Source organism: Trichechus manatus, unplaced genomic scaffold, assembly GCF_000243295.1.
Source record: "Trichechus manatus latirostris isolate Lorelei unplaced genomic scaffold, TriManLat1.0 scaffold00074, whole genome shotgun sequence".
NCBI lineage: Eukaryota > Metazoa > Chordata > Mammalia > Sirenia > Trichechidae > Trichechus > Trichechus manatus.
Genome location: NW_004444010.1, coordinates 1,654,353 through 1,669,591, shown reverse-complemented (window position 1 = coordinate 1,669,591; position 15,239 = coordinate 1,654,353). Strand labels below are relative to the sequence as shown.

The 15,239-nt window shown below is 35.8% G+C and overlaps 1 protein-coding gene across 1 annotated transcript in view; it reads left to right on the top strand.

Moving 5' to 3' along the window:
• Positions 1 to 11,235, top strand: part of LOC101358326 (embigin) — a 33,072-nt gene extending 21,837 nt beyond the window's left edge. The window contains 6 exon segments of the mRNA XM_023734960.1: positions 1,771 to 1,899; positions 6,338 to 6,399; positions 6,401 to 6,618; positions 7,371 to 7,404; positions 10,124 to 10,169; positions 11,194 to 11,235. Coding sequence (XP_023590728.1) covers positions 1,771 to 1,899; positions 6,338 to 6,399; positions 6,401 to 6,618; positions 7,371 to 7,404; positions 10,124 to 10,169; positions 11,194 to 11,235 — 531 coding nt within the window.
• Positions 11,236 to 15,239: the final 4,004 nt, after the last annotated feature.

Sequence of the window (15,239 nt, the reverse complement as noted above, 5' to 3'; positions counted from 1 at the left end):
TAACCTCATCACAGTGATAGAATTTACAACACATGAGGAGATCACATATAATCTCATCCTAGTGGTAGAGTTCACAACACATAAGGACGTCACATCAGATAACACAATCATACAATACTAGGAATCATGACCCAGGCAAGTTGCTACACACATTTTTTGGGGGACACAATTCAATCCATGACAATGTAGAAAGGCCATGACATTACAAATTGGAAGAAAGCTTAATTAAGAAAAAAGAGTACATGATTGATCACAACATAAGTTTGAATCTTGCAGTGTTTACTATGTACAAAGCTCCTTACACATTATATTCTCAACACTGTAGGTTGGGTATGACCTAACCAATCCTCGAAACTAGAAAGACTGAAGCTGTAATTCTCAGTCAGATATTCCTGGATCCAAATCCCATCTTCATCATGACATTACCTTCAAAATGGACACATATTAACTACAAGACCATTACCGTCTCTCAGCCTAATGGTGTTCATAGTGAGTGTAAGACACTTGTAGTCTCTCAAAGGAGTGCTCAGGGTATCTTCTCGCCAGTTCAGCTCCCTCGTTTCTCCTGGCTGGGGTGCCTACAATCAAGCATCCTTTATCAGAAACTCCTAAAGAAATCAAGCTAGTTCCACTTACTCACCATTTTTGTCTCCTTCTTCAGGGGCGCTCTAGTGGTTCCTTATTAGGTGTCCATAGAATATTAGTGTGGTGATTGCAAATTCTGATTGGTAATTCATATCCTGGTTAATGTTACATTATAGATCATTCCATTTCGTCAAAACGCATTTCCTTAGTTATGAGAAGTGTGGGAACTACAGACTATAGTTTGCTCTGTCATCTTTCTTATGATAACTTAAAACATTTACGCCCTCATGGCTGACATATCCTCTTCTTATTTGCATCTTTTTACTCTTAGCAGTGCCTCATTCAACACTCTGCTGGTTGGCAACAATGATGGAGAGGGCGATGCATGTAATTTTATTGGAGCCTACTTTTTAGGTCCATTTGATAATGGAAAAAAAAAAAAAGGTAAGAAGAAAAGAAGACTTCCCAGCCCTCACCATGGTAATATTACTTACCTAAGGATAGGACCCATAGGGAAACCCTGTTCTCCAACCCTATTTTTACCACTTCTCTTGTAGTGGTGTAAATCAAAATTTCTTTTCCATTTATTACTAAATATTTTTTCTTTCTTCGTATTCACAATTCATACATCCAACAAAGGCCCAGTTACTTTTGGATAGTGGAAACCAAGAACACTTAAAAAAATATATTTAGTCTAGAAACTTAATTTTAGTAATTAAAATCAATCCTCCCACTCCCTACCCCCTATAAAATATAACATTTTATATTAAAAGTTTTATGTTATGAATTTTGACATTATAATTTCCACCATTCTCTCTCTGCTGGCAAACCAACCAAACAAACAAAAAAAAAGTAAGGCAAAACACAAAAAGAAAAACCTGCTAAAAATAAGAAAATAATAACAAACAAGCACAATAGTAATCTTTGATCAGTGTACATCCCCAGCTGGCTATTAAGAAGGTAGTGAGATAAGCGTGTATTTTACAATATGTTCTTTGGGGTCACTAGAAACAACTGATTCCACCATGTAGGCTATTAGTTGGCTTTTTATCTCATTGTTTATATTCTTATATTTTAATTTTCTTTACCAACTTGCTCACATTCTTAAAATTTATTTTTTCTGAAATTCAGTGCTCATTTCTATTCTAATACTAATGACTTCTGCTTCAACCCTTCCTGATTAAGAAACTTGTGATAATGAACATCATTATATATATGGGGGATTCTACTATCTTGAGTAGTAAATGTGAAGAACGTTTTCCTTTAAACTGGACCTGGTACTGTAGGAATGGGAGTTTACAGTTAAGATTAAATGTCTTTAATTTGAAGAAACTACAATAAAAACTTTCATTTCATAAATAATACTGTTATAACAGATTCAAAACTCCTAGGACTATACTTCTATCGTCTAGCTCTTTCATAAAGAAAGAACAGTGATAAATGGAATTATCATCTCATATTTTCAGCATATTACATTATACATCTAAAGTTACTCTGAATGTTTTGTAAACTATTACTTTGTTTTTTAAATTTAACATTTATTTAAATTGTTTAAAAGGAAATCACAATTCACTTTTAGTTGACCGTCTTCAAAATATCCTCCTCAGAGAGATTTGATTTCTTATTCAGTGAAAGTAACTGGAAAAAAAGCCAGTATTTTCCTGTTTCTGTCTTCTAAAATATCTGTGATAAAAGCAGTGCGACTGCACCCTTTGAGAAAAGAATATATGTAGAAAATTTGGTAACAAAAAATGAGGTGCAACACTGAAGGATTCTACAGGGAAAATATTAAACAATGAAGGAAGCATCAAAAGAAGATGGAAGGAATACACAGAGTCACTTTACCAAAAAGAATTAGTTGGCATTCAACCATTTGAGAAGGTAGCATATGATCAAGAACTGATGGTACTGAAGGAAGAAGTCCAAGCTGCACTGGAGGCACTGGTGAAAAACAAGGCTCCAGGAATTGATGGAATACCAACTGAGATGTTTCAATACGTGGATGCAGAGCTGGAAGTGCTCACTCATCTATGCCAAGAAGTTTGTAAGTTAGCTACCTAGACAACCGACTGCAAGAATATCCATATTTGTGCCCATTCCAAAGAAAGGTGATCCAACAGAATGTGGAAATTATCAAACAAGGTCATTGATATCAAGTTCAATTTTGGTGAAGATCATTCAAAAGCAGTTGCAACAGTGCATCGACAGCGAACTGCCAGAAATGCAAGCCAGATTCAGAAGAGTAGGTAGAATGAGGGATATCATTGCTGATGTCAGATGGATCTTGGCTGAAAGCATAGAATACCAGAAAGATGTTTACTTGTGTTTTATTGACTATGCAAAGGCATTCCACTGTGTGGATCATAACAAATTATGGATAACATTGTGAAGAATGGAAATTCCAGAGCACTTAACTATGCTCATGCAGAACCTGTGCATAGACCAACAGGAAGTCTTTTGAACAGAGCAAGGGGATACTGTGTGGTTTAAAGTCAGGAAAGGTGTGCATCAAGGTTGTATCATTTCACCAGAAGTACTCAATCTGTATGCTGATATAATCCGAGAAGCTGGAGTATATGAAGAAGAATGTGGCATCAGGATTGGAGGAAGACTCATTAACTCCCTGCTATATGCAAATAACACAACCTTGCTTGCTGAAAGTGAAGAGGACTTGAAGCACTTTACTGATGAAGATTAAAGACCACAGCCTTCAATATAGATTAGATTTCAACATAAAGAAAACAAAAATCCTCACAACTGGACCAATAAGCAACATCATGATAAATGGAGAAAAGTATGAAATTGTCAAGGATTTCATTTTACCGGATCGACAATCAACCCCCATGGAAGCAGCAGTCAAGAAATCAAACGATGCATTGTGTGGGCAAATCTGCTGCAAAAGACCTCTTTAAAGTGTTAAAAAGCAAATATGTCACTTTATGGACTCAGGCGCACTTGACCCAAGCCATGATGTTTTCAATCGCCTCGTACACATGCGAAGTCTGCACAATGTATAAGGAAAACCGAAGAAGAATTGATGTTTTTGAACGATGGTGCTGACGACATATATTGGATATACTGTAGACTGCCAGAAGAACGAGCAAATCTATCCTGGAAAAAGTACAGCCAGAATGCTCCTTAGAAGCAAGGACGGTGAGACTTCGTCTTACATACTTTGGACATGTTATCAGGAAGAATTAGTCCCTGGAGAAGGACATCATGCTTGGTAAAGTAGAGGGTCAGCAAAAAAGAAGACCCTTAAGGAGATGGATTGACACAGTGACTGCAACAATGAGCTCCAACATAACAATGATTGTGAGGATGGCACAGGACTGGGCAGTGTTTTGTTCTGCTGTACATAGTGTCCCTGTGAGTCAGAACTGACTCGATGACACCTAACAACAACTAGTGTAACAGCTTCAGAATTCCTAGGACTTTTATACTTCTATTATCTTCCTCTTTGATATGTATGCAATAAAGGAATAGTGATAAATGGAGTGGTCATTTCATATTGTCAGCATATTACATTATACAGCTGAAGTTACTCTGAATGTTTTGTAACCTGTTACTTTGTCTTTAAATTTAGCAATTTATTTAAATTCTTTAGAAGGAAGTCTCAATTCATTTTCAGTTGTTCAAGTTTGAAATATGCTCCTCAAAAAGGTTTGTTTTCTTATTCAGTGAAAGTAACTAGAAAAAAAGCCAGTCTTTCCCTGTTTCTGTCTTCTAAAATATCTGCAATAAATGCAATACAATGGTACCATCTGAGAAAAGAATACATGTAGAAAATATGATAACTTAAACTTAGGTCTTACGTGTCATTGACCTTTTTTGGCCTTCTGGAGACCTAAGGGAAGCCAAATAATTTTAATTCTTATTTATTTAAGAAACATGACCATTCAAAGAGCTGATCTAACAAAACCATTAGTATTCAATAAGTCATTTCTAGTTTTCCTCCTTCCTCCTAATGACAGGGAAATCCAGGACATTGTCCCTAAGGGGACACCCTTCTTTTTCCCTGATTCTAATAAGTATTGAAATTAAAGTCCTCTTAAAAATAAGTTGTAGTTCTAAAAGGAAAAGTATAAGACAGTGTAGATCTTACAATGAGATATTAAATTCCTTCTTAGACACAATTGATGCTATGCTAGACTGTTGCAAGATGACAGAGGAAAAACTTAGAAAGAATGGTGGATGATTCTGTGGTAACAATGGTGTAATATTTTTTGAGAAATGGCTTCAAATCACTTAGGTGTAGAGTTAAACAACACTTTAGCTTGTCTGTCTTATTGATGACTGGGAAAGGCAGTAATTGTTTATGTGCATGTAAATACTTATTTTAAAAAGTTACTGTGTAGAAATAAACAGAAATTTTGTTATTTGAGATGCACAACATACTTTATTTATGCATATGTAATATCAAACAAAAAATAGACCAAATCTAATTTATATCAAACTTATATATACCGGTACTTCTCCATCAGCTATGCTAATCTTCTTTTAATTTGGGCCTAAGCGTGGATGATGTTAGAACGTGAGGAAAATGCAAGGGAATAAGGTACAGAAACCCTGAGTCGGGTATTTTTCAAAAAGTAGACTAACGATCTGCATCAGAAACACCTGGGGTGCCCATACAACTGCAGGACAGGTACTTTTGATTCACTAGCTCTGATTTAGGGTACATTTGTAAAAGGCATCCCAGTCAATTTGCTATAATATTTTGGCAAATTATAAACTCACACAGCTCTTCATTAGATAACCTCTGAAAATATTTGTATACAGGTGAGCATTTGCTGAGCAGTGTTTTGGAGTGAGAGAGCAGTGAAGGAATCAAGTGGCTTGAAAATAAAATTTTTTTAGTTTAAATATATTAAATAAAAAGCCCCAAGAAAAAGCTTGATATAGTTCTTCAAAGGGTGAAGAAAATCTAGAGAATCACAGTAGCCAGCCTGTCTGAGAAATTAGAAATGAAAACACAAGAAGGTGGGTCTGTTACCGTTACCATCAAGTCGATTTTGAGAGTAGTACTGTCCCATAGGGTTTCCAAGGCTGTAAGTCTTTATGGAAGCAGACTATCACATCTTTCTCCCTCAGAGCAGCCGGTGAGTTCAAACTAGAACCTTCCAGTTTGTAGTTGAGTGCTTAACCACTGCACCACCAGGTCTCCTTCAGAAGATATGTAGACCCGCAGGTATGCCAGGGTCAAAGGGGGCTTCTACCATTTCTCTACACCAGCTCCAAAGGCCTGAAGATTTCATCTTCAATCTCCATGTTTGGATGTCCCATCTTCAGGAGCGAGTGCTCTTCCTTCATAAGAATGATCAGATTTAGTAGCTTCAGGGGTAGTTATCGTTTCAGTGTCTGCCTGTGATCTATGAAGGAGAAAGTGCTTTGATTAAAGAACTCGTTGAAGATTAGAACATGAAACCCAGATGGCTGGGCTTTTTCTCTATTCTTTTCTCATAAAATATTTACCCATGATGGTCTGCTTATTGTAGTTTTAAACATTCAAATCTAACACCTTATAGAAAACTATACTTTACGTTGCTTGCTATCTCTAGGAGATCAAACTCTAAGACTTAAGCTCTGTTATATATAAGTTCTTACAAATTTTAATATGCTATTCCATGCCTTTCTTAGTAAGCAATTTTTCTAGCACCATTGCACAGCTATAACTCAAAAATGGATCCTATAGGACATGTATCTTTTATGCAATATGATAGTTATGAACTTTAGTGTCTCCTTCTACCAGGTCCCTGTTGACATTCAAATGAATAGTAAGTTCTATGTGATAATAGAACATATGGTAATGAAACAAACTCAAGATAATGCAACTTTCAGAGGAAGATCGGGGATCTTACTGATGCCATGCAGTCTTCCAATTAGGCAAGAGTGAAATTCTCATTGAACTTGTAGCGCTGAGCTATTTGGTGCCCCTTAAACCATTTCTTGCAATAGTTGCTGAGGTTATTCTTTTAGTGGCTATTATTCTGCTTTTTGAAACGTATATCCAAAAGACTAAGAATCACCCAGGTAGGAATTCTTTTGTTTGTTTCTGTAAAGCTATCATATTATGAGTTAATATATTACAGTGGCCTTGGAGTTTTGGGGAAAAATCCAGTTTTTCTTATTTAGACTGGTATTTATGTTAGCAGCAATGGAGACGGTGGGCTGTGAACTTGTATCTGTGTACTTCCTAAAAAGGTTAGTATTAAAAATACCTTTCTTGTCTTTTCTTTGGTACTACTAGTGCCTGAGCACCAGCTGGGTGATACGTGTTTTGGTGCTGGAATATTAGAAAATTCTGGCAGAATTTAACATAAAACATTGCAAGACAAACAACTATTCTTTCACTTAGATAATTCATTTTTTATGCAAGTTTCATCAAACATTCTGGAGTTCTCATACAAGAGACATTCTTCTGTCAGTTTCCTATTTTGTACTCTGTGCCTGTTAGGTTATGAGTTGAGAAACCAAAGGTCCACTAGGAAAATTAATCTAACATTCTGTACTTTTTAAACCAAAATTTCATAAACTTAATTGAAAATTCATCATTTCTATTTTTTCAAATCCCAGGGTACTAAATTATGCTTGGTTGAAAACACGGGGGAGCTTGAGGAAGGCATGATAGAAGTGCTGCCATCTAACGTAGCACGTTCTCCTTCATTCCAAAGAGAGAAAACAGCACAGCGAAGTCTTCACTCAGGGGAAAGTGAAGTGAATATACATGTTCCATAAAAATAGTAAACCAACCTTAATATTTAAACTCTTCTTCTGTTACATAGGTGATGGAAAAGCATTTGAACGAATTGAACAGCTGTTAAGTATTATTGTTTACAGATTAATTTTCAGTTGAATAAAATATAGATAAATATAATATTAAATAAAATAATTGCAGTTGAGAAAAAAGCACAAGGGTATGTTATATATGCCTTATTTTCTGTATCCTGTGCTGTGGTGAGAGTGACTTCTGGAGTTAGGCTGCCTGTATTAGAATCGCTCTCCACTCTTTATTACCTTTACCCCTCTGTGCTCCTGTTTTCTTCTCCTGAGAATCGGTTTGGTAATAATAGTCCTTAGCATGTAAGGCTGTTGAATTACATGATATTGTATATGTAAAAATGCTTAGCAGAGGCCTTGATGCACAGGTGTTCAATAATTTGTTTAATGCTGCATTTCTCAGCCCTGGCTGTATTTTTATCACTTAAGAAGTTTTTTAAAAATCCACTTGCTCAGACTTTAAAGAATTAACTGGGTCAGAACTTTTGGGAATGAGGCCCGATCATCTGTATTTCTTTAAAAATGTCTACCAGTGATTCTAATTTTTTGTCATGTTGAAAACCACTGGCCTAGAGTCTTGTTAGTCTTTTTTTTTTTCTTCTGATAAAACACAACTCGTGGCATTAGTTCTCTTATAGCTCTCTTTGTTTGGAGTTGAGCATGAGGAGGGCTGAGAATAAAGTTACCAGGGAGGTAATTGGGTTTGGCAAAAGCTGGAAGTTCTCAGTTCTTCCAAACCAGAGAACTGAGTGTGGAGGCCGTATTGGAGGTGCCCAAGACTGGCATTATAGTCTAAGTAACAAAGTCAAGGACTAGAAACCAGGAAAATGAGACCAGACTAAAGCAGCCAAAAGAAACCTGGGAAACGAGAGGCCTGATCAACTGTACCAACACAAATGACGCTTGATGTTCATTGTTATTGGCCAGCAGAGGCTCTGCGATGTGCGGGCTGTAACTACAGTTAACAAGCAGGAGTGGGGCAAACGGCTGTCATAGAGATATTCATAGATATTATTCAAATAGTTATTTTTTTCTCAATTCACATAGAACAGGTTAAAATAAATCAACCAAATTTGAGTTTCTAGGTTAAGGGCACACAATGATTATATCAGGAGTTCCACACAGAGGGGAAATGGAATGTTGTTTTAGCATCATAGACTCTCACAGTGGGAAGGGACTTGAATCCGTCTCAAGGCAGCCCATTCTCTTTCTGAAGAACTTGAATATATGGCTAGTATTTAACTCCTTTTCATTCCCATTTATTGGTCTACTTTCTTGCACTTAGAGTCATATAAAACACAGGACAGCCATTCAGATATTTGAAGACAGTTATAACCTTACACAGATTCTTCTATTCTCCCAGCTCAACCTCCCCAGTGTCTCCAACTATTCCCCTGAGTTTGCATTTGGAAGTTGCTCTGCTCTTAGTGCCTTATGGTTTGCATAAGACTCTCTTTGAAAAGATAGTGCCAGATCACTGTCAAGTGGACTGTTGGCTCTAAATAATTTAATTTTTATTTGTGCAACTTGCCTTATTCTTTAATATCTTTTCCAGATTATTTTATGAGCATTGTCAAGCAGATTTAATCTATAGTATAAAGAATTAACTTTTTTTTTTAATTTGGGATGTTACACATTCTTTCTCCATCCTATACTTTTACACAGAGATCACTGACAGTGCTTCAGTTTTTTCATGTTTGGGTTATTTTAATATCCTTAGGTTTAATTCAAGTGTAAAGGTCACTTGAACTCATTTAGTGCAACCCTTTACCAATTCTTATTTTGGAATATGTAGTTAGGAAGTAACTTTTTATTGGAAGAGAATAAATGTTATCATTGTGTTTTATATACAATGTTTATGTATCAATTTAGATACTAGTGATTTGTAGAGTTTCTTGGTGAAAATTATTTTTTAAAATAGTACTAAATGTACCACATAAAAACAAGTTAGTCACTTCAAATAATTCAATAAGGTGCTCACTCATTTATCTGATTCACTCCTATATATAATCCACGTAACACCCCACTCCCCCAGTTTTGACATGATTGAGTGGCTGAAGTTTTTTTTAACCTAGTGATAATTTAATTAGTTCAAGCATGTTCATAAGACTTAGAAAAACACTCATTACATCCCCTTGTTACTTAGTTTAGGCACTCTTCTTTTGGGAATCTGAAGTTCCTCATTTGTAGTCTTGTTCTGATGCATGCTGGATGGATAAAGAACCATGTTTCCCCTCTAATTCAATATAATAAACGTTAACTTATAATGCCTGTAACCCACATGTTGGTTGATCTCCTAATTGCCTATTGCCATGCACATTTCAAAACAATGCATAAGTTATGGCCATGTATTCAAGCCCGCATTCATGCTTCTTGTTGTTGCAATTTCAATCCATAGTGACTCCGTGTGACAGAGTATAACTGTCCCATAGGCTTTTGTAGGCTGTAATCTTTACTGGAGCCAATCACCAGGTCATTTTCCCTTAAGAAATCGAGTGAGAAGAAATTCTCCTTCTGCATAAAATAAACAGGGTCTTTGTCATCATCATCTGTGGCAACATTTCCTCTCCAATATGAATTAAAATAAATAAATAAAAATAAAATCAACATTAAGACTAAAACATTTTTAGGAAGAGTGAATTCTGCTGGCATTGACTTTTTACATTTAAATCTGATCACCATGATATAAATTGGTATACTGAATTCATTTTATGTACTGGAAAATATTTAGTGATTTTCCTTTTTGTTTTCTATACAGGAAATCAGATGATAGCAGTAATGGTATAGAAAATAATGCCCCCTTGGTTTACATGCAAAAAGAAACAATCTTTGATGGTTACGAGTAGGGGGAGGGGTGGGGATGAAAAACTCTAAACAGACAATTGATAAGTGGTAACTTTGGCTAAGGGTAAGACAGTACACAATATTGGGGAAGCCAGCACAACTTGTCCAAGGCAAGGTCATGGAAACTCCATAGATGCATCAAACTCTCTGAGGGACTGAATTACTGGGCTAAGGGCTGTGGGGACTGCGGTCTTGGGTAACATCTAGCTCAACTGGCATATTTTATAAAGAAAATGTTCTACATTCTACTTTGGTGAGTAGCGTCTGGGGCCTTAAAAGCTTGAGTGGCTGTCTAAGATACTCCACTGGTCTCACCCTGTCAGGAGCAAGGGAGAATAAAGCAAACCAAACACACAGGTAAAGATTAGTCCAAAGGACTAAAGGACCACAACTACCACAGCCTCCATCAGACTGAGTCCAGCACAACTAGACGGTGCCTGGCTGCCACCAATGATTGCTCTGACAGGGATCACAAGAGTGGGTCCTGGACAGAGCTAGAGAAAAATATAGAACAAAATTCTAACTCACAAAAGAAGACCAAACTTACTGGTCTGACAGAGACTGGAGAAACCCCAAGAGTATGGCCCCTGGACACCGCTTTTAGCTCAGTAATGAAATCACTCCTGAGGTTCACCCTTCAGCCAAAGATTAAACAAGTCCATAAAACAAAATGACACTAAATGGGCACACCAACCCAGGGACAAGGACTAGAAGGCAGGAGGGGACAGGAAAGCTGGTGATTGGGAACACAAGGTCAAGGAGGGAGTGTTGACATGTCATGGGGTTGGTAACCAATGTCACAAAACAGTATGTGTACTAATTGTTTAATGAGAAGCTAGTTTGTTCTGTAAACCTTCATCTAAACTACAATAATAAAAAAGGATAATAATAACTATAAGAAAATGAGAAAAACAGAGAATTTAACCAACTTGAATCTCAAAAAAAACAAAAAAGAAGAAGAAGAAAGAAAATAATGCCCTCAAGCACAGAAAAAATCCAGTTACCTCCAAATGCTACTCCAAATAAAAGGTAAAATATAGTATACACAAGCTATCTATGTATTAATCCAGTTGCTTTTTTTAGTTTCATGACTAGGTCTAGAAGACCCAGTCACTCGCTATGTGCTTAAATATCTTTGTATCTAATTAGCAATCAATTTAAACGTAAATCTCATTTCAATATCTATATATATTCTTTCTTTTATCACCATGGGCTAGTTTCTTTTACACCTTTTCATATAGCCATATTTTTTCCCCTCAACTTTCCTCGATCTCTTTGTTAATTTAATCTCATATATTCAGTGCTGTAAACTAGGCCATATTAGTCTTTTCTTTATTGTTTAGATTCCAAATTTTCATAGTTTTATCAACATTGTTTTTTGAGTATGTAGAGGAGGAGCTCTTTATTTCAGTAGTAGCTGGATCCCCCTCGCAGCACTGTTTGCTTTGATAAAGTGATAATAAGTATTGGAGAAGAACCAGGACGTACTGTGTTTCATTATGCTTCATTTAACTCAGTAATCTGTGAGCCAGTGAATGAGAGGCATCATGTCAAGTGCCATGGGAAGACTCATCAAGAGTTTGTATTTCAGCTTTGTTTATGCCTCCTCTTGGGAGCATCTGAGTTTTCATTTTCAAAGGATGAAAAAGCTCAACATGCTCAGCAGTAGCTTCATAAAACATATATGCTATCTCAGAAATAAAGATCTATTTTCATTCTGTACTTATTTTACATTAATGCAAGGTAAATCATATTAAATATGTTTTATGAGCTATAACATAGGATAGGGGATTTAATGCTGGTCCTCAAGGGACAAATGGAACAGACACCATGAAAACCAGTTAATAGTTCATAGAGCAAATGTCACTCAAGGCTGAGTTATAACCGAAGACATCATTGAAGAGAAAGCCTTTGCTGTTTGTCTTAAAAAAAGTATCCTTCCCCCCAAAAATAATGCTTACTATGTATCAAATTATTTGTAGCAATTTCTATATAAAGCTCACCATTCAGTGATATTGAAAAATAGTATCTTAACTAGGAAATGAATACTTTCAGGCTTTGCTGATGATGGTTACTTTACAATCTCCACAAGAAAAACATGCTCTTCATCCATAAAAATTGGTTTAAGGCAAGTAAATAAAACAGTTTCCCCAAAGCTCTGCTACCACAAAAGCAAATTTTCCAGTATTTATTCCATTCATCTCTACTTCTCTGCTGCTTCCCCATACCAGGCAAAAGTGCTGCTTAGTCTTCACAGTGTAGAGCTTTTTGTAATTTTTAAAGCCATGTGTTTTAGACTTCTTAGGGTATACCTAGTGTTAATGTTTCAGGGTTCAGGTCCATATAATCATAATGCAATACTGCCACAGAGATACTTCTTTGGTTCCTGTTTGCTTGTATCTTTGATTCACTGTTCAAAGTCAAGTTTTTCCACACTGGCTTCATTTAATCCACATATTTTCAAGTTCAATGTTGGCCAGTTTGTGGAAACTAATTCCATGACTAAATAAATATCAAAAAATGCATTACTAGTGCTTTTAAATACTCATTCCTTTGACTGAAATCCAGAGTAAGCCTGAATACTAATGTACTACTTACACTTTTTTGTGAATGCTTAAATTCTTAAAAATAAGATATTTAGTTTCTATTGCATATGTAACTGAAATATTTTATAAAATAACAAATGAAATCTGAATAGACACAAGAGTCATCAGTGACTTGGAAGTAAATATGAAAGTCACCCACAGGATACTAGATTACATGGGAGATGACAAGGTAAAACCTTGATGGTGGTGGGTCCAACGTCCCATTACTCAGAGGGCCGCAGGGTTCAGGGCAAGGTCAGAAACCAGGAGGGAAGAGCGTGGGATGGGACAAGGAACCTATGGTTCTTGGTGGCTAACGGATTAAAGATTGGGAAAGAGGAGTTCAATGATTTGAAAAAAATATTATAGGAATTTACATGATGTATGGACTGTGAAAATTATAATAAAATTCTGGTTGTGAAAATTATATAATATCTTAACCAGTGTTTAAAAATCTTTCAAGTATGAATAATCAATCCCCAATACACATAATGTAGTAACTTTCAAGTTGCTCATTATTTTATTGAGGCAGTATTTTGTTGTAAAGAATGTTATCTACACATGCATGTTTTGTTGAATACATAGCATTTTGTTGAATACATCCCTTAAGTAATAGCAGACTTCATTTTATTCTTGGCCTCAGAGCCATAAGCCATGCATTTCTTTTGGTTTAATTCATTAACACTATTAATTTGATAAAAATTATCTTGGGTGATATCTCTCTGATGGCATACAACCAATCAGTTAGCTTAATTACTCTAAACAATTTGAATTCAGTGAAAAATTAGTGAAATCTGCTATTTGACTAAGTTCAGAAGAGTATATTGGGTTGTATGTACAAAACCAAAAACAATTTGAAGCTCATTTGAAGTATGCATCCTTCTATTTTGCCACCATTAACTATTTAGGCTAACACAACTTTCAAGCAAGAAAAAATGCTGCCCCAAGGTAGAATAATCTGAAATATTTATACAGTAAATTGGATTTTAAAATGGCAATGTTTGCTATTTATTTTCTTAGGAAAAACAATTTACTTCAGTAAATTTAAGCATAAAAAATGTCCAGATAATTAAAGTTGAATTTTCCCTTTTCAGAGTCTCTCTGGGGGACTTCTGGAAAGTTACTTCACTGCTGCTAATGTAAAAATGGAATGTTTCCCTTAGTTATCCTTATGGGGATGATAAATGGATTAACTAGTAACGATGACCAATTGTAAATTGACTGGAAACACTAAGCAAGCAGAAAAGCTGAAGTGGGAAAGCGACTCCAAGTTTATATATTAGATACCTCCAGAAACTCTATTAATCTTTCCAGCTAACAGGGTTGTTCACTGTAATAAGTAGATTTAATGATGGCGTAAAATCGCCAGATACTTTCATATTCAGTTTATACTCAAATGTAAATCTTCTCCCCTTGCAGTGTTTTCTGTTTTTTTCCTCCAGCATCTAGTTACTCAGGCCAAAACCTAGGACTCACTATAATTTTTCTTCTCCTTTATTAACTAGTAATGGTCACGAATGAATGCTTGTTCTTTTGACCTTCTCAGTAGCTCATTAATCTACCGCATTGCCTCCCCCACCCAACCCTCACCAGCTGCAGCAGCTAAGGTCTTGATTTTCTGGCCTCATTCTCATCTTCTGTCAACCAATTCTTCACACTGCTGTTCGAGCCACCTATCTAAGACACAAATCTCAGTATATAACTTACTGTGGCAGGTTCCATGCCAAACCTTTGCAGGCTCACTTTTGCCATTTCTTAATATTGCATTCCTCCCAATTGCTAATCTCTCACCAGTGTCTCCAGCCTAGACGTATATACACATTCTTCCCAGAATCCTTTTCTCCTGTGCACTCTCTGCCCCAACTTGACTAACTCAAGTTTAGTCTTCATGACTTTACTCAAATGTGATTTCCTGGAGGATCCCTTGCGTCCTGTAGGGTATGTATCTTCCTAGGTGCTCTGATCACGTTGTATTTCTTTGTGTGTATTACCCTGTATTATAAATAAATAATAACACATTCTGCCTGGATTCTCTTTCTGGATTCTGTCTTTTATTTCTATGTTCTGTACCTACCACAGTGAGTGGCACATTAGAGACATCAACAAATGTGTGTTGGGTGAATGAATGTATAAATAAAAATCAGCAAATTTCATGCATTTGTACTTATTTTTAGACGAACTATCTATATTTTGACAAATCAGAATTAAAAAAAAATTATCCGGGAAAAGCAAGTTTTTGTAACTTCAATGTTTGTTTCTATTATTTAAAAAAAACACGTAATAATAGACTAAAAGGTCCTGTTACATTTTTTAAAATGATGTATTAATAATAATGTATATTAATTAATGTATTAGTGAGCAAAAGAAGTTCTAATTACCTAAACTATTGTACAGATTATTTCTCTTTCAACTTATCTAAATTCCTAATTGGCCTCTGTCTCTTGT